The 26,573-nt window shown below is 32.0% G+C and overlaps 4 protein-coding genes across 4 annotated transcripts; 2 read left to right on the forward strand and 2 right to left on the reverse strand.

Moving 5' to 3' along the window:
- Nucleotides 1-1,306: 1,306 nt before the first annotated feature.
- On the reverse strand, nt 1,307-1,714 carry LOC125807805 (protein AGENET DOMAIN (AGD)-CONTAINING P1-like). Its single transcript, XM_049487539.1, has one exon. The coding sequence runs from the start codon at nt 1,712-1,714 to the stop codon at nt 1,307-1,309; it is 408 nt and encodes a 135-aa protein (XP_049343496.1).
- Nucleotides 1,715-3,645: 1,931 nt separating this feature from the next.
- Nucleotides 3,646-10,614, reverse strand: LOC125807930 (E3 ubiquitin protein ligase DRIP2-like). Its single transcript, XM_049487682.1, has 7 exons — nt 10,093-10,614; nt 9,223-9,322; nt 8,046-8,373; nt 7,479-7,927; nt 7,328-7,378; nt 5,318-5,390; nt 3,646-4,200 (listed from the first exon to the last, which is right to left on the reverse strand). Exons 1-7 carry the CDS (start codon nt 10,205-10,207, stop codon nt 4,015-4,017), a joined length of 1,302 nt encoding a protein of 433 aa, XP_049343639.1. The 5' UTR covers nt 10,208-10,614; the 3' UTR covers nt 3,646-4,014.
- Nucleotides 10,615-16,744: 6,130 nt separating this feature from the next.
- Nucleotides 16,745-17,770, forward strand: LOC125807688 (photosystem II reaction center W protein, chloroplastic-like). Its single transcript, XM_049487421.1, has 2 exons — nt 16,745-16,902; nt 17,465-17,770. Exons 1-2 carry the CDS (start codon nt 16,806-16,808, stop codon nt 17,764-17,766), a joined length of 399 nt encoding a protein of 132 aa, XP_049343378.1. The 5' UTR covers nt 16,745-16,805; the 3' UTR covers nt 17,767-17,770.
- A 1,384-nt stretch (nt 17,771-19,154) lies between these two features.
- On the forward strand, nt 19,155-23,634 carry LOC125807868 (F-box/LRR-repeat protein 17-like). Its single transcript, XM_049487607.1, has 11 exons — nt 19,155-20,013; nt 20,303-20,401; nt 21,142-21,286; nt 21,366-21,550; nt 21,649-21,753; nt 22,042-22,139; nt 22,216-22,436; nt 22,514-22,580; nt 22,674-22,759; nt 23,291-23,389; nt 23,488-23,634. The coding sequence occupies exons 1-11, from the start codon at nt 19,406-19,408 to the stop codon at nt 23,545-23,547; spliced, it is 1,773 nt and encodes a 590-aa protein (XP_049343564.1). The 5' UTR covers nt 19,155-19,405; the 3' UTR covers nt 23,548-23,634.
- Nucleotides 23,635-26,573: the final 2,939 nt, after the last annotated feature.

The following is a 26,573-nucleotide window of genomic DNA, read 5'->3' on the forward strand; positions in this document are numbered from 1 at the left end:
GTTATAGCTTTGAGACATTATTTTCGAATACTAATCCTTACCATCATTTTGTTGCATGTGATACCATCCGAGTCCTCTTGGACTCCGATCTTCTTTCCCTCATATTTCGAGAGAGCCATAAAGGCTCAAATTCCTTTGTCGAGTCAACCGGCCATTTAAAGTCGATGAACAGGTCCCGGAGTTGAAAGGACACGCAATAATTTGGAGAATTGAAAATTGGGCCAATCTTAATTTCAGAAGATTGTATTTTGTTATTTTTTGGGCTTAAGCCTTTGTTATTTTAATTTCATCTTATTAGTATTTAGGACAGGTGGAAGACGGGCCTGAGGCCCAAAGAAATAACTTTTATGTTAGTTTAGGACAGGTGCAGATAACACAAATGGGCCGGAGGCCCAAAACAAAAATGGACCCAAATACTGGTCCAGGCGGACAGAAACCAGATTTGGGTCCAACTCCCTTTCCCTCTTTATTTTATTATATTTGTATACTTGTTAATATTTGCCGTTGACCTTAAGGTCGAAAAATTCAAATCCCCGAGAGACGTTCATTTTGATTTAACAATTTAACTAAACCGATCATCTCTTACAAAACTTAAGTATAAGTTTACAAAATATTTCGCTTAGATGAATATTTCTGCATTTTATTTAAAATGGTCCTAACTAACAAATAGTTCAAATTTTGCAAGTTAAAATTATTTTAGCCAAATAAATTAATTGTCGGATAACCGCATTAGCGGATATTCTAGGTGCTTTAAAAAACCTTCCTAGAATATTAATAAGAACCTCGAACCCCTTTTTTAAGTTTTCATTAGATTCCTGTTTTAGTCTTTTGAAAACAATAGTTTTCTTGATTTTTCTTAAAAATTAAGTGGCGACTCTTAAACCAGTCCAAATATATTATTTCTAAATAAAACAATATTTAAACATGTAATTAGCTAAATATTTATAATAATTTAGGCAAAATGATATTTCAACTTTCAACTTTTTTTTGTTCCCACTTTTAGTATATATATATGATATGATGATGATGATTAAATATTAATTTTTTCATAAAAGATTGAAGGTTGAAATTTGAGTTTTTAAAATGTGAAGTTGTGTTTGAACATGCATTAAATTGGATTAAAAGTTTTTTGTTAGTGAAAGTTCAAAATTTTGAAAACAAATTTTCTAAAATTACTCCCAAAATCTTTTATTGAAATATATTGGATGATCAGCATACATAATATGTTGCGGACTAAATTAAACTTGAAATGATCTAAGTAAATTCATAGCACACTAGAATGAACTAAAAAAACAACAATGTATCCTTAACCAAGTGAAGGAAATTTCCACTCGCCATCAGACCATTCCTGATGAAACCTCAACTTATCAGCAGAATACACAATCTCCTGCTTTGTAGTAGGAAAATAGACACGATACTCTTGTTCAACTTTGGCAGTGATAACCCCTATCCACCAGCCCTCATTGTCATACACATCAACGATATCGTAGGTTTCCATTGGCTTTGTTTCACGTGGAATTTCAGGTGGAACAGGACGGAGCTCAGAAGCACGTATAAACCACTCTAGTGGCGTGGTTTGATCATTATCACTCACGAGAGTCTTGTACTTGACTCTGTAATCACTACAAGTGCCAACAGGGTAAAGAATAGTTGCTTTGTAGTAAGAACCTAAATACCCTTTTTCTTCACTTACAACTTCAACCTCATCATTCATTTGAAATATTCTTGTTATTTCTTGTCCCTTGTATACTAGTTTTCTTATGTTCTTTGAGATCAAATTAACTCTTAATTTGTGATTTTTCTCTGCATCATTTCGTTTTGCCATTGAAACTCTACTTCTATCAAATTGATTGGAAAAAAGAAAAAAAAAAGTATGAGATATATTTTTAAGACTAAAGATCCCTAAGTTTTTATAATGAAATTTTACTTCATGGTCAAAAAGACATTTAAGGAAAAACTTTTCTCAAAATCTTTGACTAAAATTAATATTTAAATAAAAATCTTAAATACTACTCCAAAATCTATAATTTTTTTATTGACCAGATTTTACTTGATGGTCAAAATGATAATTTAAGGAAAAACTTTAAAAAGTACTCTCACAATCTATGACTAAAGATCAGTTTTTAATTATCAAATTTGACTTCATGATCAAATATATATTTGAGGTCAATATTTTAATAACTTCTCCCAAAATGTATGACTGGACCAGATTTTTATGATTAAATTTTATTTCATGTCCAAAAATGGATATTTGAAAGGAAAATTTTAAAAAATTACTTCCAAAAAATTTATGAGTGAAGACCAATTTGTTATGATCAAATTTTACTTCATGACCTTTTCGATATTTAAGGGAATTTTTTTTGAAAACTACTCAAAAATCTATGATTGATGATTAGAACTTTAAGATTGAATTTTATTTCATGGACAAATAAATATTTAAGAATTTTTTAAAAAATTTACTCACAAAATTTATGATTGAAGATCAGATTTTTTTATGATCAAACACATATTTAGAGACTTTTTTTTAAAACAACTTTCAAAATCTATGACGGAAGATTAATTTTTTTTATGATACTTTACTTTATGACCAAAGAGATATTCAAGAAAATTGTTTTAAAAATTACTTATTTTTTAAGATTGAATTTCAAAAACTATTATCAAAATCTATAATTGAAGATCATAATTTTTTAATCTGATCAAATTTAATTTTATGGTCAAACAAACATTTTAAAAAAATCTTTAAAACCCCCACTTTCCAAAATTTATGATCAATTTTTAAAAAAATAAATAAATTACTTTTAAAATCTATGGTCAAACAAATATTTACTTACAAAATCTATATGGAGATAAATATTTAAGATTTTTTAAAAATAAATAACTCCCAAAATTTATGAGTGAAGACTAGTTTTTATGATCAAATTTTACTTGAGGAAATTTTCAAAAAACTGCTCCAAATCTATGAATGAAGATCAAAACTTTAAGATTGAAATAGATATTTAAGGAACTTTTTTAAAAAACCACTCTCAAAAGTTTATGATTTTGATCATTTATGATCAAATAGATATTTAGGGGAAAAAATTAAAAATAACTTCCAAAATCTATGAGTGAAGATTAAATTTGAAATATGACCTCGTTTTAGTAAAAAGCTATGATAACATCATATGGTGTAGCAATTATTTTCAAGTGTATTTAATGTGAAAAAGATAATCAAATATTAAAACCAAAACGAGTATACTAATTAGGAAAATTACAATTAAGTTTTGTATCCCACTCAAATCATAACGATTCCCACATTCTTGTGTATTGCATACATAACAACTCACCTACTACTATTGCATAATTGTTCAATCAGTGATTAGCCTTTTTTATCAAACACCAACAAGATAGTAGTTTAGATAGTCATTTAATATCAGCCTTGATCATACTATTTTACTTTCATTAATTGTAGTCTTAGTTGAGACAACAAAAAGATATATGAAAAGAACTTGAAATCCAAAAGTTGTGTAGTATAGAGCAAAAAGAAAATACAAAAGGTAAAATTTTCACTTGAAATAAATCTATACTGTTTAACTTGTTGCACTTTCTAAATTGTGAAATCAAAGTATCATATCCACTACCTATTTCTTGATCAGCATGCAACAACAGACAAGCCCCAAACAAGGGCAAACTGAGAAAACACACATGATAGTTTGACCTAGAACATGCTGCCATGAATCTTGGTAGTTTAAAAAGACAAATGAAAATTCTCTCAAAATTCATCCCTTATGAAAGTACAAGGTAGTGTACAATCATACAACATCAGAGAAACGCAAAGTAACTCGACGAAAGCAAGAAGATCCAAGCTTCAGTTGTTCAGCACCCTGTCAAAGGGAATTTTGCTCATTTGCTGCTGATTTGTGACAATTCCAGCAGCAGCAGTTGTAAAATAACTTATGATCTTATGGGACACATTATCGGCTAATACTTCAACTTATGCCAGATATTACATGGATTGTTGAAGGCAGAAAGGACAACTCAAGAAGCTGGATGGACAGGGACCGGGACCTTATGAGCATATGACAGCACCATCACAAAATCCTTTGCTGATGAACCAGTAATAACTGGCACGCTTTCTGGTGTAGTAGTTTCAAGCCACATATCTACCAAAGTATTCACTTGCAAACTGGGGGCTATCAACTGGCCCATACATCTAATTTCAACCTACAAAACAACATAAACAGTCAGCAGAGTATAAAACTGGAACCATCATGATATGTTTTTTACATTGAAATTACTCAAGGATAACAGTCTCTCTTCTTTCTTTCTTTTCTGGATGTTGTCAGTGTCTGCCTCGACTATTCCACCGAGTACCTGCTACCTCCCACCAGCACAGGTACCAGGTAATTCTGCCCACTAAAGCTTAGGCAGATGGGAAGAAATCACCTAGTATTTTGCATCAGCTGGCATTTGAACCTCATGGTTCTCCTTCCACTTCGTTGACAACTAGGCCACACCCTTGGGTGCAATAATCTCACTTTCCCTCCTTTGAAGGATACAAGGTGAAACAGTTAGTGTACTTCCAAGAAAGACAAATGGTATCAGTCACAGTTGTCACTTACAGATGCTTCCCAGGATAACACCCACATCATAAAAACACAACACCCTGAAACTCACCTGCTTGACTTCATGTTCACTTGTGCTGAAATACAATAAACCTTTAGAAAAACCCAGTCACTGATAGACCCTAGAACCAAAACTAATTAAAGCTGTGCAGATCTTTTCTAGTACAAACTCATTAACGACTTGATATAGTCCAGCTTCCATTTGTATAAATATTTTTGTATAAATCGCTTGAAACCGCTACCTTCTTCCAACATTAAAACTAACACGGATTACTAATTTTGTTATGTATGGTGTAACACAAAATGCTGTTTTTCGCCAACTTCTACACTTCTTTACAGCTTTTTTCGCTTCTGAATTTGAAAGAAAATAAACAGTAAATCTGAAAAATAACTTACTCACAGATGCCACATATTCCCTTTGGACATCACGTAAGACATGTTACCAAACATGATGCAAGGTGATTTAGTTCATCTTGAAATTGGGGTTTCAGCATTAAAGCAATTTGTACACCTTCCATTCCCAAAAATTTCCTCAGTTGGACCAATTTTCTTATTACTAGACCAAAATCACACCCAACAGGACAAAGAATTACAAAAAAATCACCCCTCTCCATGTTAAATTTGAACTTTAACCAGAATAATGTTGGATTGTTTAGTGCATAAATGTTGACAACATTCTCTTAGTGCTAAATGGCAGCCAAAGAGCAACAAAATACCTCATCTTCACTGATAAGATCTAACTTCTTCATCAAATACTTTTGGATGTAAGAAACAGGAACATTGCCATTCCTGCAACAGAATGAAACAGAACATGAATACCATTATCAATACTATCAAGGAAAATGTGCAAACACTCTCAAAACGCTAAACTAGTGTCTGTATCCTTCTATTAGCAGACAAATTAATCTTAATTTTAGTGCTCCGCTTTTTATAGGACCAAAAGTTCTTTTCACAAAATAATCCATTTTTTCCGGTTAATTAGTTTTCTACTTTTCCCTTGATCTTCCTATAGCCCCTCTCAATCTCAACAAAGACCAACCACACAATAGAAAATCAGAATGGATTGATGGTGGTACTTATAATACCAGAAGAAATTGGTAAAAGGTGGATTATTAGTATTACATCCCATTCAATATTTTCAAATTCAAAAACTGAGCCAATAATATGTTGAGAAGATTACCAATACATGGCAACATTGGTGAGATAGTGTAAGTAAGAAATTATATGTGAGATATTTCTAAAGAGGCAATACTTTAGTTGCTATATAACAAGTGAAGGGGAAAAAAGGATCGCCAAAGCCAAAAGCTCAATGGTAAAAAATGTTTGCAAAACAGCATGCAGATTACAGATATAAATCTTCAAGGTCGTCCAAGGAGCCTCAGAGACACAGATATGCCATCTCAGCTTATCCCTAACGGAACAAAGAGGAGAAGCTTATGGTGTTAGATGAGTGGCTCAGTCCCCCTTGATCAATTCTACCAAGAAGCACCATTGTAGTCACATCCATGTATCTTTTACCTTGCACTCAAGCAAATTTTGTAGGTTGAACAACAGGAATTTGACTTAACTAGTTGAATTATTACAGAACACTGTCCTAAACCACTTATGCTGAAAGGATAAACCAGCTTCTTAATGGTTCAAAAAAACCCTTCAAGTAAGGGAAAGATAGTACGAGTTAGCTTCGAATAGACAAACAGGATCAATCAATGGAACAGAAGATGCAGCCTAACTCATTGGAGAGAATCATCCTTGACAGGATGCGAAATTCCCTCATATGATATCATGCCACAAGAAAGAGGTCAACCAACCAATAGTAAATGAAGATGCGTTGGAGAAGACATCAAACAGTAGTGGTAAAAGACCACAATAAGCAGAAATAGACAATAATCAATTATCAGAGACCATGATAAAAGGAAATAGAAAGCTTGGAAGACATGTACAAATATTTACTAGCAACTAAATGTGTACTGGTTTATATGGTAGAAGATTCCAGGACCCTAAGTATGATGCAGGATTTTACTTCTTTAGACAACTTTAATCCCAACTCATCACAAGAGAACATATAAGACTGGATCATGACGCCTCTTAAAATCAGAACTCGTTAGTCCAATATTTAGCAATTAACAACGAGAAGTTAGTAACTTAGTATCAATTTTCAATTCAAAATGCTTGCAACTTTAATCTAGGTCATATCTTTCTTTCCTAGTCTTTGTGGTATACCTGCAATTTGATCCCACCTGATGCATGCCTACCATTCCAAAAAGAAGTGTGTAGATCAGCTTGTTAAATGCTCAAATTTAATAGATTAAATCAAATGCTAACCTAGTCCTCATGGCATATAAATATACTCAGTTTTAAAGCTTTCCCAATATAAATCTAGTCTTCGTACCCTTGGAACAAGACTACGTGCAGTTATTAGTTCTTATTCCTTTCTTGGGACTAGAAGAAATTGCTGATGTCATAGTTACAACCAAAAGATACCAGTAGTGTCTACATCCAAAATTCGAAAGAAGAAATGGTATGTGACCCCCTCTCCACCCTCTAACACATAGTTGGTGCAAAAGATATCAAGGCTTTAAGTATCTACTCCTGCAGCTATAGACATTCTTTGTGCAATTCATTCTGATAATTGGAGCATAACTAAGAATGCTAAGCCTAGACAGAAACAGCAACTCAAGATAACTTGTGTCACAACAAGTCTGGAATGATATCACAAATAAGCTTACTTTATTCTCAAGTAACCTGCAGAAATCTGGGGCAAGGGTGCATCTCCCTCCCTGAAAAAAAAATCGGAGTAGAAACATTTAGAAATACAACTTCTTTCTCAGAAAAGATATTTTTTTATAACAAAATCTACAAGATAAGGCAGATTCTTACTGATCTTCAGAGGCCACTAATGAGAACCAAATTGAATTATTCCTCCTTTCACATTTGGTAGCGATTGCATCCAGCACAGTTTGTGGTGAAATACTAAATCCTCCAGATTCTGATGCCTTCTTTTGGCTATTTCTCCGCATCTTTTTAGGTTTATCTGACCCCAAATGAGCAGGTCCACTGTTATTCTTGTTATCCTGGACTTTGGTTTCCAGTCCATGTTTTTTCACTTTAGTTTTACGGACATGAGCCTCATTGTCAAGGGAATGCAGATATTCAGATTTGGCAGTAGAACCTGGGGAAGTAAACTTCGCAGACTTGCTCCGGTTTGCTGCTTCCACCAAACAGTTCAAAGGTTTCCACAAATCAACTTGACCTTCCCACAGATCCATGCCATTCTCTGTTTCGTTATCAGGTGTGGGTTGGCCAAATAGCTCAGCACTGGAAGAATTCTGCAAAAGAGGCATGATTAAGTGTACTACCTATATACGCTTGACATCAACCACAAAAAAATATTTCAAGGAAGCCTAAGATGAGACGCCACACCACCATCAAAGAATATGACTTTACCTGCCTAATGTTCTGAGTGAACTTGTTCAAAGTCTCAGGTGAACTAGCGCTATCCAGCTGATCTTCTCCAGAACTTCCCTCTTTTCTGACAGGTTTCTCAACAGAAAATGTGGAGCCTCGTAATGCTTTTCTTGCCACTGATTTTGATCTTCTTCCTGTTGTTCCAGTCTGTGTTGATACTCTTGGAGTACTGACCACTAGTGATGATAATGATCTCTCTTTTCTCCTGATTGGAGGGGTAATTGAAGGCACAACTTCAGGTGCCTGCACCTTTTGCCTCTTGTAAGGGAATATCTTTGCTCTTATATCTTGCAGATTATGATCTGGCCTGAAATGAGAAGAAACAAGAAAGATAGATTAACATGTGGGGTATGTCAGATAATAAAATTATCACATATCAACTTTTAAAGTGAATACAAAATTTTGCCTTGTGTTCAGTTATAACCTGCTAGTAAATCTTAGCTACAAAGCACAAACATGGAAGAGTACTGTGATTTCTATTTTCTACTCAGTATTCTTAGTGAAATCCTAACTCAATTGTGACAATCCTGCTTAGCACTGCACTGTGATCTCTGCTCAGCATTCTTCAGATCCTAACTCATATATGTGAAATATCGATGAACGACTTGCAGTCTTGCTTATTTGGAGATGGACTATGTTAAGCAACTGTGGTGGGAAAAAGTGGGAAAATCTCAATACTTCATAGAAATTTCAACCTCCAGTGAGCATAATGTGTTGCTCTCAGATGCATCATTGATTGATGTTAGGTCAATAAAAAGTAAGAACCAGGAAAGTAAGAAGGTATTACATGCATAGCCAGGCATTTGGCCTCTCCAGCTAAATAATCATTAAGAATCTATACAGCTAAAATTTCCACCTGATATCTTTCACACAAGACGCCTCTAACTTCTTGTTGCATATCAAACTTCAGAGGGGCAACAGAACAAGGCAGTCTGGAGCTGAACATGCAGTACACTCCATGTTGTTAAATTTAATAGGCTAACAGAAGGAAGTTAATCAAAAGTGTGATATGTTGCTAGAGATTCCATGTGGTTGAACAAAACGCAAAAGCAAAACTAGAACTATCTACATCAATATGTCAATTGACACTGAAGCACACCTTTGGACATTCGGATTAACAGAAAAAGTGAAACGAGCAATAGTAAAAATATATGACCTCAATTTCTCTAATGGGACACATCCCAAGTCAATATTGCATATTGGACAGCATTCAGTTTCTTCATCAGAGAGTTTCTTATAGATGCATTTCCTGCAAACTGGATGAATTCCAGAAACAATATTAGCACAGAAGGAAAGCTCATCTTTTCTTGAAACAACAGAAGCTAGTGTCAGTATTGCCCAAACCAAAATGCAGAGATTTTCTGCTTAAGAGCAATGAAAAGAATGTAACGAAGTTTAATTCATTTATCAAAACATGTGGTTTCATACGACAATATACACTGTTTAGGGAAATCAAAGCATGCTCCTCGCAATATGATCACAAAAAAAATAATTTTCTAGAAATGATTCCATAAATGACACATACATTTCATTAGAATTTTCCAAATGAACCCTTTCAAGAGATATATATAGCATGAAAATAAGTCATGTGCCACTTGACCACATCTCATTGCAGCTCAATTATCCATGATGAACCAAGCATCTGCCTCTTCTGTGAGAAGAGCATCTAGCAAATATCTTGAACAGGAAATATCCATATAAATCAGAAACTGCTGATTTAACTCATCTACCACTGAGTAAATACGCGAAACTCATTTAAATGAAATCAATCAAACAGAAGACTCGTTCCACTTAGTTGATAAAACCAAGATATTGACCAAATGTGCAAACAACGATATAATCATTCAAATACTCTACAGACAAAGAGGTAATTGTATACACAATTCTCTTAAAACACCCAGATGTTGGAACGCATGAATCCAGCTAAACTGATACCAAATAAAGCAAACCCAGATCGAAAATTCAAAATTCGAATAGCTGACATTGACCAAAAGCCATAGAAACAGATAGAGAGAAAGGGACTTACACGTATGAAGACATTCAGAAATAGTAGTAGCATCTCTGAATAGCTTATGACAAAGAGGGCATGTAATGCATGCCGCAATTTTCTCCCTCTTCACTTTCACCACTTGATTCGGCATTTCCACTTTCCAACAGTCGAGTTCGAATGAAATCCAATTCAGCCCTCTTTATACCTTCAAACCCCACGTAACTCAATCAGTGCATGCTACAAACACCACATGAACACAACGGAATTTACGTCCATTGATTTCCCCCCTTTGTTTATATGCATTAAACCCAAAAACAGAACCAACAATCATCAAACAACACTCCCTCTGCAATTAATACAACACAACAGAAAAGGACAAGTGTGAATCTGGGTCAAAAAGATTGAAATTTGAGCAAATGGGTCGATTTGATTTGGGAAAAGGGAACGTGGGTCGGTGATAGATTGGGGGTAGAACAGGTAGGGTGGGTGGGGTGGCGGATTAAGGTCGTCGATGATCTTCTTCTTCTTCTTGTGGGTTTTTTTGGGAGTTGAAATCGAGAGAAAAGGCTTCGACTTCACAATGGCGTGAACTAAACAGAATACTTTTTCCCTACTTCTTTAATATTACGGACACACTGCTATATACTTATTACTACTACTCTTTTTCTATTTTTACGGTTTTACTTTTATAGTATTCTTTTAGGAAATTATATTATAAAAGTATTTTGTTCTAAAAAGAATAAGGTGCGTCGATTGTGAATAGAGATTAAAATAGGTGACGGCATATTAAATGAAAAATCTAATTATATGTCTGCATGTTAATTAGCTAAGGTTTCGGCAGGTTATAAATTTTTAAAGTTGTATTTTTGGAACTTAAATTTATATATTTCATTTGTGAAAAGAGAAATTGACTAAGACAAATAGATAATTGAAGATAGATTTTTCAAATTTGGTCAAATAGTAGCTAAAAATGTGATCCTTGTTTAAGAACTTTTTTTAAGAAAAAATATTAGATAATTATATTTGATTTGTTATAACTTTTATTTGAAGATACTTGAGTATATATATTTATATACCTTGTCCTTAACTCAGTAGATAAAATTATTTCAATATTTTAAATAAATCAAGGAAGATATATGATCTAATGAGAATTTTTTTGTTGAATACGACTGTGATACGTGTGAAAATATATATAATATATATAGAGGCAACATGATATATTTTTTTTATAAAAAAAAAAAAAAATCCTGAATTTTTTTTTACAAAAAAGAGGCTTAAACAAATACGTTTTCGAAAATCTTTTACAACATTTCAAAAAGATTGAAATGAACAAACGCCAAATATTTACTCATTCAAAAATGTAAAAAGATAAAATAAAATTATAAGACGAGCAGTTGATGATTTCAATAGGTTACCTAAAGTAGATAACTTTTAAGTATTTTTTAATTAGTACTTTATGTGGACATTTAATAATTTTTTTATAAGTATCGAAATATTGTAAATGAATCATACTTAGAATTAGGGTGTTCACAATTGAATAAAAATTGATCCAAATTGAAAAATCAAACCAAATCGATTAAATAAATTCATTTTATTTGGGTTTAGTTTAGTTTTATTTTTACATTTTTTAAAAATGGTAAACTTTGATTTGATTTTGATTTTGTTTCAAAAATCGAACGGAATCAATAAATTATATGCGTATATTTTATAATTCTACATACATAATATATATATTTTTATTTAAAAAAATTAATATCTTATATATATTTCAAAATTTAGTTATAATTTATTTATGAGGCAAAAACCTCAAGACGAAAGTATTTGTTTTATTGATTTTATGTAAATGATTATCTATAACAGCTCTTGGTGGGACAAGAAAAAGACAATAACATTTCTAGTCCCGCCAAAAATTATCATGCACTACATGAAACCAACAATATATTGACATCTTCTTTGGCTTTTTTAATAAATTGTAATTAAATTTTAATGATAATATATAAAAGTTATTAAAAAATTGTCGTAAAAATAATATTATATATATATATATATATATAAATAATTATAAAAAAATATGTATATAATTTGTCGGTTTGATTCTGTTATTTCTTAAAAAAATTAACAAAATCAAACTCAAACAAAACATTATTGATTTTTAAAATGTAAAATCAAATCAAACAAAACCCCAAAAAATTGATTTATTTAATCAATTTGGTTTTATTTTTGAGTTGATTCCTTTTTTACCCAAATTTTGAAGGGAAAATTGTATAAAATAGCAAACTATTAACTCAAATTAAATGTTATAACCACAGTTTCATTTAATTTTAATCTGTAGCAAACACTTGTCATTCGCCTCTCTCACTTTTATACAAACACGAATGTATAAATTGTGTTTGTGTTTGTATAATGCGAGAAAAAACTCTATATACACATACAAATACATATATTTTCGTCATATAGACTTATAATTATATACATACATATCTTTCTCTACCAGTCTTCTTTTGTCTTTCTCTCTTTCTCGCTTTATACAAACACAAATTATACAAATTACAATTTATAGTTTGTGTTGTATAAAGTGAGATATAGAGAGATTTGATATACAAATATTTTATTTCGATTTAATTGTATACAAATTCAACTTTTGTGCAGATATACAAACACAATCATTGATACATATACATAGTAATTACATATATACAATTATCTAACTGATATACAATCGTTGCGCTTTATACAAACGAATGTTTGTCTGCGATTTATACAAATCTGATACTCCATAACAAACATAAAATTTGTTATGGCGCGCAATTATACAAATTATAGCTATATTATACAAATATGATCTTTATGTTTGCTAAACCCAAAATTTACTCAATTTTGAACACCCCCAACTTAAAACATACATAAGAATGATGTATGAGTTTTTGAAATTATGTTAACTTTATATATATATATATATATATATATTATATTTGTGAAAATAAGTTGAAGATTTATGAACTAAAAAACTAATTCGAAATTCATGATTTAAAAAATATTTGAAGATAAATTTAATATATGGTCAAACATTAGCTAAGAATTCCCAGTCATCATTCAAGAAAAAAAAATTATATTTGATTTGTTATAGGTTTTTATTTGAAGATATAAGAGTATATAAACGTATATCTTGACCTTAATTCAATAGAAAAAATTACTCTATATTAAATATAACAAGAAAGATGTATGATTCAATAATGGGAAAAATTTGATTGAATACAATTATAAGGGCTATACATATAATAAAGTTTATGTGGCTTAAACACGTGTGAAAATATCTATAATATATATTAAGGTAACAAAATATATTAATTGAAAAAATATCTGAAATAGTTTCTTGAAAAAAAGATCTAAACATATACGTTTTTAAAGAACTTTTACGACATTTTAAAAATATTGTAATGAACAAACACTAAAATTTTCTCATTCAAAATGTAAAATGAAAATTATTAATGAATTTCAATAAGTTACCTAAAATGGACATTTTAAAGTGTTTTTTAGTTTATACTTAAAAAGAACATTTACTATTTTTCTATAAGTAGCGTGATATTCTAAATGAATCATACTTGAAATTTACATATATAAAAAAGAAGTAACAAGTGATTATAATCATCACAAAAGCATATTTTTTTTTAAAAAAAGGATAGTTAAAAATAAACAGTGAATATTGATTTGAATGGTGTGTTCTGATAAAATAAAGTGACAAAAAGTATATATGCACCAACAACTAATTAACATTGCTCTCTCAAGTGTTTAAAAAGACAAATCAATTACTTAAATTTCATATCAAATGGGTTGAAAAGAAATTAATCTGGTAAAACAAATTATTTTGAAATTAAATAAAGTAAAGTAAAAATAGAAATATTATTTATAAATTTATTTTTAAATAATAACTCGTTAAGTAATAGACTAAGCGAAAAATAAAATAAATGAATTAGATCGTATCTCTCGTTGGATGATAATCTTAATGGCTAGCTATTTTTCTATTTAGCATGATGTGGTAAATATATAGAGGATTACTAGATTGACTGGTGGTGCACCTATCATAAATTTATTAGAATGATTTCTTTGGAGCCTTTGGAGAAGTTTATTTGATTACTTTTTCTCAGTTAATAATTTTGATCTAAGAAAATCTTTCATCTGAATTTTTATTCACAAAGATATCAAAATAAAATAAAATCTCTTTCTTCAGTTAAATCTCATAGTTGAAAAAAAAAACATATACTTCAAACACAAACTTTTAAATTATCACATATATTCAACGTACAAATCAGCATCTCGAACATGATAATTTCATATAGAATTTTTCATAGAAAGCATACCTGGTGATAAGAACTTAGCAAAATCCTTAGTTGAAAATTTGGTCACCACCTTGCCCTGGCCGCCGTTAGTGATGAAAAAATGAAAAGAATATGTTGTAACCCTAATGAAGAAGTAAGGATCAATTTATAGAAGCCTGAGCTTAATCAGGTACATCCATCAAGTAACTGATGATGGACGTACCTGATGTAAGAGATGATATTTATTTTTTATTAAAAAATAATTATGAGCTTTAAATATATTAATTGAGTCACACATAAATTAATAAACAGTCTAACATTCTCTCTTAGGCCCATTGACATCATAACACCAATATTTAATGGTAACTTACAAAACTTTCACTAGTTTAGAAACTAATTACTATATACACGCTAGTTTGCAATTTATGAATCTTCCAGATTTTGGTGTGTCCAAATATATCTATCTCAAAATGCATAGGGTCTTACGTATAATTTGTTTTAGGTATAGTGTATCCAAGTGAAATCACATGTATCGAGACACGTAGACAAATCTCACTCACCTCTCTCTCATCTCGTTCACGTATCTAGTATCCTGGATACATGCGAATCACACCAAATATATCTATCTAGTATACATCTAGTGTGATTCACATGTATATGAGATACAAGACAAATCTCGCTCGTTTGCCTCTTATTTTTGCTCGCCTTTCTCCCTATTTCAGTGTATCTGATAGCAAAAAACATGTATCAAAATTGTATTTGACTTAAAAACGTGGTATGAAATTATTAATCAGTAAAATAAATATCATTATTTCAAATTATTGAAATATTTAATAAGTATGATGTGAATGTTTGTACAATTAGATAGTTTCTATAATAAGACATCACAAACTCTACCATCAAGAAATTCGTGAAATTTCAGTTAATTGTGTCGAGGAAAATCTATCAAATTTAGATATACAGACAGAATTTTTTAAAAAATATATCATATAGCAGATAGGGAAGTTCTTTGTCCTAAGAAGTTTTAGTAACCAGCTAATTAAAATTATGTGTTGCTCACCATTACTCAAAAGTAAAGAATGATGTTGAACTATCTTTAAAATTTTGCAATACAGTATAATTTGTATAATTTACATAAATTTTATAGTGTTAAGAGTTAAATACATTATTTATCTACTATTTTTCAAATTACAAGAATCTTATAAAATTTATTAGATTCCGAATACATCAGCAAACCTCCAAATACATAAGGGAGGGTTGTATCCAAAAAGGGAGTGATGTATCAAAGAGGGAATAGGACATCTGGATATATAAGAGAGGGATGTATCATAGAAGGGAGGGATGTATCAGAGAGGGGATAGGACATCCGGATATATAGGGGAGGGATGTATCCGAGAGGGAAATGATGTATCAGAGAGGGGATATGACATTCGGATATATAGGGGAGGGATGTATCAGAGAGGGAAAGGATGTCTCCGAGAGGAGAGAGGTGTATCAAAGAGGGAGATAAAAATGTATCAACGAGAGAGGAGTGATGTATCAGAGATGGAGATATGAATGTATCAGCGAGAAAGGAGTAATGTATCCAAGAGGGGATTTTGAATTTTTTTAAATGATAGAAAATTTTAGAGATTATGATAAAATAAAATGTCTATCTAGGTAAATTTTTCAAGTGATTATATATTTTCCATTATATAATGCTCAACTCATGTTTCTAATTATTCTTCATTACATAGATGTATTGTGCCAGAATTTGTCGCTCAAATTAAACGATGCGATTATTATTATTAATATAAAAGTTTCAGTATCGCGCAAATAAAAATAACAATAGTACTCAAAGTCACGATTAACAACTCAGTGCAAAACATAGTTTCACATACTTTTCAATATTCTCCATTTTCTACATGTGAATTTAGTTTTTCTCATTGAAATTTATTTTTTGTTTTAATAAATTACCTAGGATAATTCAAGCAACTTATTTTTCTTCTTTTCGTTATTAGTATACGTTTATGCTCAATAATCGTCATATATTAATAATGGAAAATGAGAGTACTCATATTGGTCTATAGAACTCTCACTGATTTTAAAACTGTTATCATGAGAATATTCGGAAACAAAGGAAATGTCAAACCTTCTTATGACAACGTTGTTTATTTAATAACTTTTAGGTATAAAAGCAAAATATTATTATAGAAAATATCGATTGTTATTGAGAGACAAATTTAATATATATATATATATATATATATATATAATAAGGCAGGACACTTGGCATATTACTGTTGGGTAGTAAGAGATGAGGTGCAATCTAAGTAATCGATGTTGTGTGAACAAAAATGTAGGTGTGTGTTTGTAGCAGATGTTGTACTAGTATTGAAGATAAAGAAGCTCTCTGATTTCTCATTTCTGACTGAAAAAAAAAAACAAAACACAATGGCTACCAGCATCACTGCTTGTACCACAACCTCTTTAGTCGCCCGTGCGGCCCTCGTGCACAAGCCATCTCTATCCCGCCCCTCTTTTGTTCTTGGTACGTTCATTTTTATACCATCAAATTAACTGAAAAATAACGTTATGTGATTGTCTAGTAATAATATGAAGAACTAGTGATTTGATCATTTTCTTGAATTTGTTCTTGACCTATGATATTTTAGTTGAGTTTTCTTAGATATAATGGGTATCATGATATGATCAATGACTTAATTCATTCACGGCATCACTTGGAATGTTTAGTTAAACCTTCATTTTGAAAAGGAAATCGAATTATCCTATTTAATATTCTTTTCTTAAATTAAGATATCATCGTATTGATAAGTATAATTAATTGGAAGGAATGCATTAATTTTGTGATTCCCACTTTAATTCTCTAGTTATACTGACTTATAGATGCACGTATCTTTATGAAGGTTGAAATTCATGACAAGACAAGAGTAATATGAAAATTGGAACTCTGCCGAACGTGTACCTTGATTTCTATCTCTAGCATACACATGTTACTGTGTAGACTTGATCCTTAAAACATAATATTACATTATGTTAAAGAGTATGTTCGAATTGACTTAACATAATATATCACATTTTTGGTTTTACAGGGTTGCCAACCATGAGGAAGAATATGGGAAAGGTGAAATGTTCAATGGAAAGAGAAGAGTCAAAATTAGGAATATGTGGATCATTAGTGGCAGCAGCATGTGCAGCAACAATAGCAATTAGCCCAACAGCAATGGCTTTAGTGGATGAAAGAATGAGCACAGAAGGAACTGGGCTTCCATTTGGGCTCAGTAATAATCTTCTTGGTTGGATCCTTTTTGGAATCTTCGGTTTGATTTGGTCTCTTTACACTGTTTACACTTCTAGCCTTGATGAGGATGAAGATTCTGCAATGTCCCTTTAAATTTTGACCTTCATTCTCTAAAATAATTATGACTAATTAATTGTATCTATCATTTGCTCTCTTCTTCACTTGCTAATTGTACTATATATTCGTTTTTTTCAATTCTATAAAGAGTAAATTAAACTAAACACTTGTATAATACGACTCAACTGTAGATATATCTATTGAATATTCGTCTAGCTAATTATCATTTATTTTACGTTAAAAAATTTCAAGGACGTTAACTAGTCTGAATTTGGTCAAAGATTTCAGTGTTATATTTACCTTCCAATAATAATACTTTTAACGATAATATTAAGATTCAACTAAACATAATTACAAATAAATTTATGTTGTGTTTACCAAATAATACTCGTCGATCATTTCATATGTTTTGATATATATATATATATATATATATATATATATATATACACACATGTACCGAATGAAAAAAAAAAACACAATATACACATGCACTACAATAAAGGACTAAAGCATTAAATCAATAAAATTATTCCCATCCAAATTACCATATGATATTCCCTTTTCGCAGAAAAGCTGTCGCTTTAGTTTATTTCACTTTTATTAAGTAAAAAATAAATATGATGTATAATTTATTAAGTTATTATTTTTATGTTTATTGAGAATTGAGTACTACTTAAGAATGAGTAGTTTTTTTTTTCTTCTTAAGATAAGAATAGAGTTAGAAACAAATACTACTAATTTTGTCTTAAATTTAAAAAATGAAACTTATTTTGGGCTTCTTTTTTGCTAAGATGACACTTACATATTTAGAGATGGAGTTTTATTTTTCTTCAACTCCTTTTAAAAACTCACATGTTCAGTAGTTAGAAGTTGTAAAAATAAGGATTCTAAGATAAATATGTAGGCATATTAGGAAAGATAAAATCAGAAATAAAAGATATTCAGGATAAGATGGAGTGATCTCATTAGAGGATAGAATGAGGAAGACGAGACTAAGGTGGTCCATAAGTGAAGAAGCGCGAATGTCTCGGTGTGGAGGTATGAAAGGTTAACTTAGATGAATTTTATTAGAGGAAAAAGTAGATCAAATATGTATCCGAGAGAGATGATTAAATAGAATATGACGCAACTCTAACTGAACAAAAGAAATGACCGCATGCATAGCTTCTCCTTTCGTATCAATAATACTCCGTAGTAATTTGTACTCTACGAGATGCTCTTGTCATTTACATTTTTATTACTTATGTTATTTTTTCTCATACTTGGATTAATTTACTATTTTGTTGTAATCATTATTCATTTATTTTCATCTGACTCCATTTATGAAATTACGTGAAATTGGAATATGTTGTTCTTCTTCCCTTTAAAAGACGTAGTAGTACATAATAGAATTGCAGCCTATAAAAACACCTATTTTGTATTAAAATGAAAAAAAATTAGGCGGAGGCGCCAAACTACAGAAAACTCCCGCGCCATTCTCCCACCTTTTATTTTAACTCATCTCTAACCTCAATTTTACCTACACATTGCACTGTCGCCGCCGGGAAGATTCCGATTAACAATGGCGGATCCTAAATTTATACATATATAACTCTTAAAAAAATCTGATCGGAAGAACTCACATAACGACTGTACATTTTTTTTGGGTCCGCCAATCGCCGGAGAACTCGAGATGCAGGGCCGGCATCCACATCCCCACACCACCACTCCTATCTCCGAAGTTATTCTTCCAAAACGTGGCAAGAAGCGGGGTAGCTACAGTTGTGGCCGATGCGGTGTACCGAAAAAAGGCCATGTTTGCAATTTCCCTAAGAACCTTAATCCGATTGATAATCCCAGTCCCAATCCCGATTCGTCACTCTTAGCTTCCCCACCCTCCGTTGTTCGTCCTCAGCCGCCACCTCCCATGCCGCAACGCCATGTACTCCCACAGCTCCGGCGAGCACTTTCATTTGATGACGTTGATGTTAATGATTCACCTGGATCTGATGACGATGGGGAGTTCTCCGATTTGGATAACGAATCGGATCTAGTTGGGTCCGGATCGGGGATAGGAGCGTTGCCTTCGAGTTGTTTATGGGAAGTGTTTAAGAGATTACCGCCTCCGGCGTTGCTTTCATCGGCGAGGGTTTGTAAGGGGTGGTCGGAAACTTCTAGAAGGATCTGGAAATCTGCTGTGGAGCTTAGACTTAGGGTTCCCGTAAATGCCCAGATTGGGCTTGTCGGGTCGGTGTTAAAGAAATGTCCAGGGCTTGTTAAGCTTTCTCTAAGATTGGAAAGGTTAGTCCTATTCAGGAACTAAACATAAAGGACTAAACTTTTCTATCTAACAAGGAAAATAAAAGAACATAAAAAGAAAAAATTGTAACTTGTTAACATTTGATAATTTACAATGAGATTGCCTCGTCATTACTTATGATCAAACTTAAATTATCGTTAAAAATTGTAATAAGTATACGATGCAAGGTTTATCCGGGCTACTTGGCTGGATGTGAGGAAAATGATAGTGTACTAAGCAGTGATAGAATGTTCAATTGAACGATTATTGCTGACAGTGTATATATTGCAGTGACATTGATGCAACCATGTTGGCCTGCATTGCATTTTCCTGTCCTAAACTGGATTCAATGGAGATACTTATGTGTAATTCAGTCAATCGGATCACTGGGTATGCTTTAGATATCTAATTTGCAGTACACTTACATATATGTATGTTATCTTAGGATTTTCTTGTTGTTCTCTCTAGTTAGTTTTGTGCAGTTATGTTATCTGCTATCTTCACATCACCCACCACAAATCAGTATTGCATCATAAGCAGTAGTTTTTATGATTTCCATGCCCAAGAGAAACTTACTGTTCTTTGATCACACTCAGAATATATGCTTTGTTTATATGCCTAGATGGCAGATGCAGATGTAAAACATTCATGATTTCTCTAGGTTTCTTTTTGCCATAAGTCTTGTAGCCAATGGAGAAATACATTGAGTTCGATCAACTCTGAGTTTGGGAGGGAGGAGGAGTAAGTTAGGTAAAAACTTCATAAATCATAGTTGCAGGAATCTTGGGAATTAATGTAATGCAGTAACCCCCCACCCCCCAATAGTCACTTATGTTTCTTTTTTGCTTGCCAAAGGAGAAATACATTGAGTTCAATCAACTCATGTTAGGTAAAAACTTGTCTGTAAATCATAGTTGCAGGAATCTTGGGAATTAATGTAATGCAGTAATTCTTCATATATGTTTTTCCATCATAGTCATTTATTTGGCACCTGAATCGGAGGTGTTGGTAATTTCATGTAACTTTGTTAAAGTCCCCTAACTGGTTTGCAGATGTGGCCTATTCTAATATTCTGTAATATAGGTTCACATGTTAGTTGCTGAAATGAATGCAATCTCTACATATTGCAGGGATGAGTTGGGTCGTTTTGTTGCTGAGAAAAGATGTCTTACTAATCTCAAGATGGAAGGTTGCTCTAATCTTGGGGGTTTTACTCTTTGCTCAACCAGTCTTTCAACTCTTTCACTTTCAGATCTCTATTGTCATGCTAAGATGGTATGTAGTGTATGATGTTCTGCTCCTTTTTTTCTGGGGTGCAAGCAAACTTATATCTGAAGTGTGTTTACCCCTGTAGGTCTTCAACTGCCCCAACTTGAAGGATGTTTCCCTGGATTTTTCTCACCAAGAAAATGATACCACCGATCTTACTCTCATGGTCGATGGTCTTGGAAGGAGCTGCCCGAGACTCCAGAACATTCATATTGCCTCCATGCGCCTAACACATGCTGTTGTGCTTGCTTTAACAGCAGCAAATCTAAGGTTTGCAATGTTCATCCAATTTGATCATTTTATGAATTTCTCTTTACCTTTTTTCCTTTAATAAAGCTTGTAATTGTTTTTTACTGCCTTTAACCTCAGGGGTTACGGATGCTCTCTCTTGTACTGGGTTCAGAAATAACTGATGCATCTGTTGCAGCTATCGCTTCAAGCTACTCAAGCCTTGAGTTGCTTGATTTGAGTGGGTATGTTTCCCTTCCACCCCTTTCTTTTTGTGGTTCCTCCACTCTGTGGGTGATAACAAATAACTGAATGATGGGTAATCAACACACTACTGTCTTTCACTTCTACTTATCATATTCTTTCTAAGCACATCCGAAGATCCACAAAAATTAGTACAGCCCTTTAAAATAAAGCAAAGCAGAGCTTATGGTTTATCGAAACCTGCATCTTGATTATTGTATTTTTTGAAAGTAGCTAATTTAGTGGAACGAATCTTGATTATTGTATTCTCTTGATGTTTGTTGTCGCAGGTCCAGCATTAGTGATAGTGGCATTGGAATGATATGCAACATATTTCCTGAGACGCTGTCTAAACTTCTCCTTGCTCTTTGTCCAAATATCACTTCAAGTAATATTCAGATCTGTTTCTGTGATTATCCAACCCAGCAACCTGTTGTTCACTAATTTGTGTTGGATTTTCTTAGGTGGCATTCAATTTGCTGCAGCTCAGTTGCCTAATCTAGAGCTCATGGACTGTGGTATGACCATATCTGATCCTGATTTAGACAATCCAACAACTCAGGAAAATAATGACCTCCAGTTACAAAGAACTCCCAATAGTAAACAGCACCTTATATATCAAAAACTGATTATCAAGCATACCTGCTTGAAGAAACTCAGCTTATGGGGCTGCTCTGGCTTAGATGTGAGAATTCTTCATTCAATTACTTAAAAATTTCCTCATTGAATTGCAGGTTATACCTGACCAAAATTTTGATGCAGGCGTTATATCTGAATTGCCCAGAACTGAACGATTTGAACCTGAACTCCTGTACAAACCTGAATCCAGGTCTGGTCTTTGATGTTCCTCTTTAGTGTTTGAGCTTTAGGAAAATGGAGCATTTTCTTTATAATTGACTTACATAAAAATTTTACCTTACAGAAAGATTGCTGCTCCAGTGCCCCAATTTGGAATGTGTTCATGCATTAGGTTGCCAGGACGCATTGGTTGGAACCCTTAAGAATCAGGTAAGCCAGCTGCATTTTTGCCATATTCTGAAATTCCTCTTCAGTTTAGCTTCTCCCATAGATGTGTGGCCTTTGTTAATGTTTAACAGATGAACAAAACACAAAGAAAAGGAAAATTAGTCTATTAAAGTCTGGAATTGGTATTGAGTGAGCTGTTTAAATACAATTAAATCCTAACAGAATTGCAGTAAAATCTGAAACAGAAACTTACTAATAAACAGGAATTCAACCAACAGCCACATGCCTTAAGACTAGGAAATCCACAACTAAAAAATCTTAAGACTAGGACTTTCACAACTGAAAACTCTCTGGAAAAATCTAAGATTTCTTCTGCAATTAAAAAAACATTAGCAGCTCCATCATCATGCCAACTTAGCAAGTTTATCTAACAACATACTAGTGTAATCTCACAAGAGGGGTCTAGGTATGGTAACATGTATGCAAATCATATCCCTACCTTTGTAGGGTAGAGAGGCTGTTTCCGAAAGTAATTTGTTATTTAATTCTCTTTTTTTTTTTTGTTCCATGCAGGTATGCACAGATTTTATGGCTGTGGAAGATCATTCTCATTGCAAACGTCTTCCTGATGGCTCTAAAAGGATCAAGGTTCCGGATTTATTCAGCCCACAGGTAATACCATAAAGTGAAATTATGTATACAAAATTATTTCTCTTTCTAATTTTAAGATACATACATTCAAAGAGTGACATGGTTTACTTATTTTGCAGCCAACTGATAAGAAGAATAAGAGGATATCGAAGCGCTGCTGTACTGTGCTTGTAAACTAGTCCAGTGCATGTCCTCCTAATTCCTATTGGCATTGTTAGTGTACTATTGTGAGCCATAATTAGAGAATAAATTATAAAACAAATTCCGGTGATATCAATATAGGTAAGCAAAAGAAACTGCTCGAACTGTATTCCCCTTTAATAATAAACAAAACTTGCCATTTTGAAACTTATGATAAAAAGAAGTCATATTTTGACAAAAAAAAGAAGAAGCTTTCTTTTCTTTTCTTCAAATGGAAATCAAAATGAATAGGTAGTTAGAGTGAATGAGTGAGTGCATTTTCATCTTGATATAAGATAACTCATTTTAGAATGTTGCATGCATCTTAAGTTGTCATGACTTAATTAGCCCTTGGATGGTTTCAAATTTTTTGAGTTAAACAAATATTGATTTTCGATTTGCCCATGCAACAACGTTGGTCAAGTTCAAGAAAATCGTTTTAGTGAGTAAGAATGGCTTCTTCTAATAAAAAAAAATGAATCAGTTGCGTACACAAAACATCTTGCTTTGATGTAGGGTTTTGGGAAGGACTGCAACACAAATTATTGTTGCTCCAAGGCTTTCTCTAATCAAAAAGTTATTCTCCCTCTTTGTCCTACTAGGAAAATTTTAGTTAAATTGTTTCGTAAGATAACATATGAATTAGAAAGAAAATGTTGTACATAAAAGAAAATTAAGGGAGTACCTGAATATCTGGAGGCTCAAATGATTTATAATATATTTCAAATAAAATAAATTGGATAAAAGTTGATGTATAAATGGTGGAAATGAACATGGAGGGGTATAAGATGGGCAATGGAAGGAACAGATGAAGATGATAATGGGCCATTGTACATGCTACATAACAAGAATGCCCAGAACTCAGTCACACGTGCTGCCATGTACATATCTCACATTTATTACTTCAACCTTCTTAGATCGTCATATATATATATCCACACTTCAATTAACAGATTTAAACGTATAATGAGGGTGTTAGAATTTCCTACATTGGTTTCAATGGGAGATTCAATCTAGTTTTATATATATGATATTTAACGTTCCTCTCACTTCAGTAAGTTTTTAAAATTAAGCTATTTTCAAAATTTATTATTTATCATAACCAATCCATTTTAATCATTGATTAATTATTCGATATTAGATGCCACTCCCATTGCCCAATGATGGACTTCATGTTATATTGTCTGTAGTTTGAGCATGCAAAGGTAATTGGGTCGATAAATTTTGGAAGATGAAAAAGTAATTATTTCACAATCATGTCAATTTGTACATAAACACATAACATGCATGGTGTTGACACTTTCCAAAAACATGGCTTCTCTGTTTTATTGTTTGGTTGTGTCCAACTTGTGGGCGTGCGTGCGTGTTTCTCTTAATGAACTCAACCCCACACAAAAGCCTTCAATATATTTATGTGGACTTTAGGGAACTCTAAATATATCTATAATGCTTTGCTGGATATCTATCAGAATTGTCTAATTGTTTTTCTTCTCGACTTTATAATTTAATTGACATCTTATATTAACATATTATGTAAAAAAATCAACTAAAGAGCTATCAAAAACAAAAAAGAATTCATTTCTAAAAACTAACTTTAAAAAAAGAAAGAAAAGTAAGACGAATACAGGGAAATACCGTTTCACAAAAAAGAAAGGAAGGATATGACGTACGGTCAAATCTGTCTTACATAGTACAGCTAATGTTAAGAGTCAAAGGGAAAATGAGGTGAGAATGTATTCAAAGCTACAGCTATTTTTATTTTTATTTTATTTTTTTTGCTTAAAATCAGCTGTACGTATATATATATATATGGAGTAGGGACTAGCAATTCATGCCATGTAAATGACACACACAAAAAATTGTCGATAATATGTGGATGAAATTGACTCAATATTTTTTTTATATATAAATATAATATATTGTGTGTAAATATGACTCCTCCTTCTTTTTCGTTATTATTCTTCACCAGTTACTTTCGTTATCTATTTGTTCTAAGACAAACTTATTAAAAAGAAAGTTTGGTTTCCCCTTTTTAAAAGTTAAGCAATTTGACGAGAATGAGGGTCTTTTTATAGAAAAGAAATAATAACGAGAGCTTAAGGGTTACACTATAATATTATTATTATTATCGTATTATATATAGTTATATTAGCAGGAATATTTGTTAAATTGCAAACAACGGCTGCTAGCAGTTTAATGAGCGTTTTAGTCCGTTCACTACAATATAATATTACTTTTAATTACCATATAATATGATGAACTAATCCCATGGTTTTGGCTAATTATTATACTATCTAGAAAACCGTGGGCAAGAAAATATAATAAAACTTGAGTTCATGTTCATAGAAACCTTAGTACAGTTTATCTACTAATCACTACTTTATTTCCCCTTTATTTAAAGTATATAATTAAAATTAAAGTAGATGACGAGGGAAGATTAATTAAGCAAAGGGAAGTAAAGGAATAAAGTTGATTAGGAAAAAAATTAAAGTGCTTCATCCAACAGAGTATGGTGGGGTATTAATTGTTTTGTTCACTTGACATCTTTTGTTGACTAAAACGAATTCATTCAAAGTTTATAACAAAAATTTAGCTTAAACTCTTAAATGTTATTCATTGATCTCCAATATATAACTTAAAAACTCTTTCTAAAACTAACACGCACAATTGTCTATATTTTGTGTTGCAATTACATATGCCTCCATCCTTCAATTTATTTTATTTTTATAGAGTGGTTGAACACATGATTTTTTATTGAACATTTCAATTTATAATTTTGAAAAGGTCTATAAATGTGCTTTCAAACATCCATCACATTATATGTAAGTTGGGTGATATTGTAGTCCTAAAACAAATATAAGTAATATTACTAGGTAATTTCCCAAATATGAGTGACTGTCTAGGGAAATTACTCATAAATGCCATTATTATATTTAGAATATTTAAAATGTTTACTGATATTCATGTCGAACTTAAATATTTAGCGATAGTTATGTCAAAGTGAGAATTACAAATATTAGTAAAA

This window comes from Solanum verrucosum, unplaced genomic scaffold, assembly GCF_900185275.1.
Source record: "Solanum verrucosum unplaced genomic scaffold, falcon-dt-bn FXZP01000183.1, whole genome shotgun sequence".
NCBI classification, from domain to species: Eukaryota; Viridiplantae; Streptophyta; class Magnoliopsida; order Solanales; family Solanaceae; genus Solanum; species Solanum verrucosum.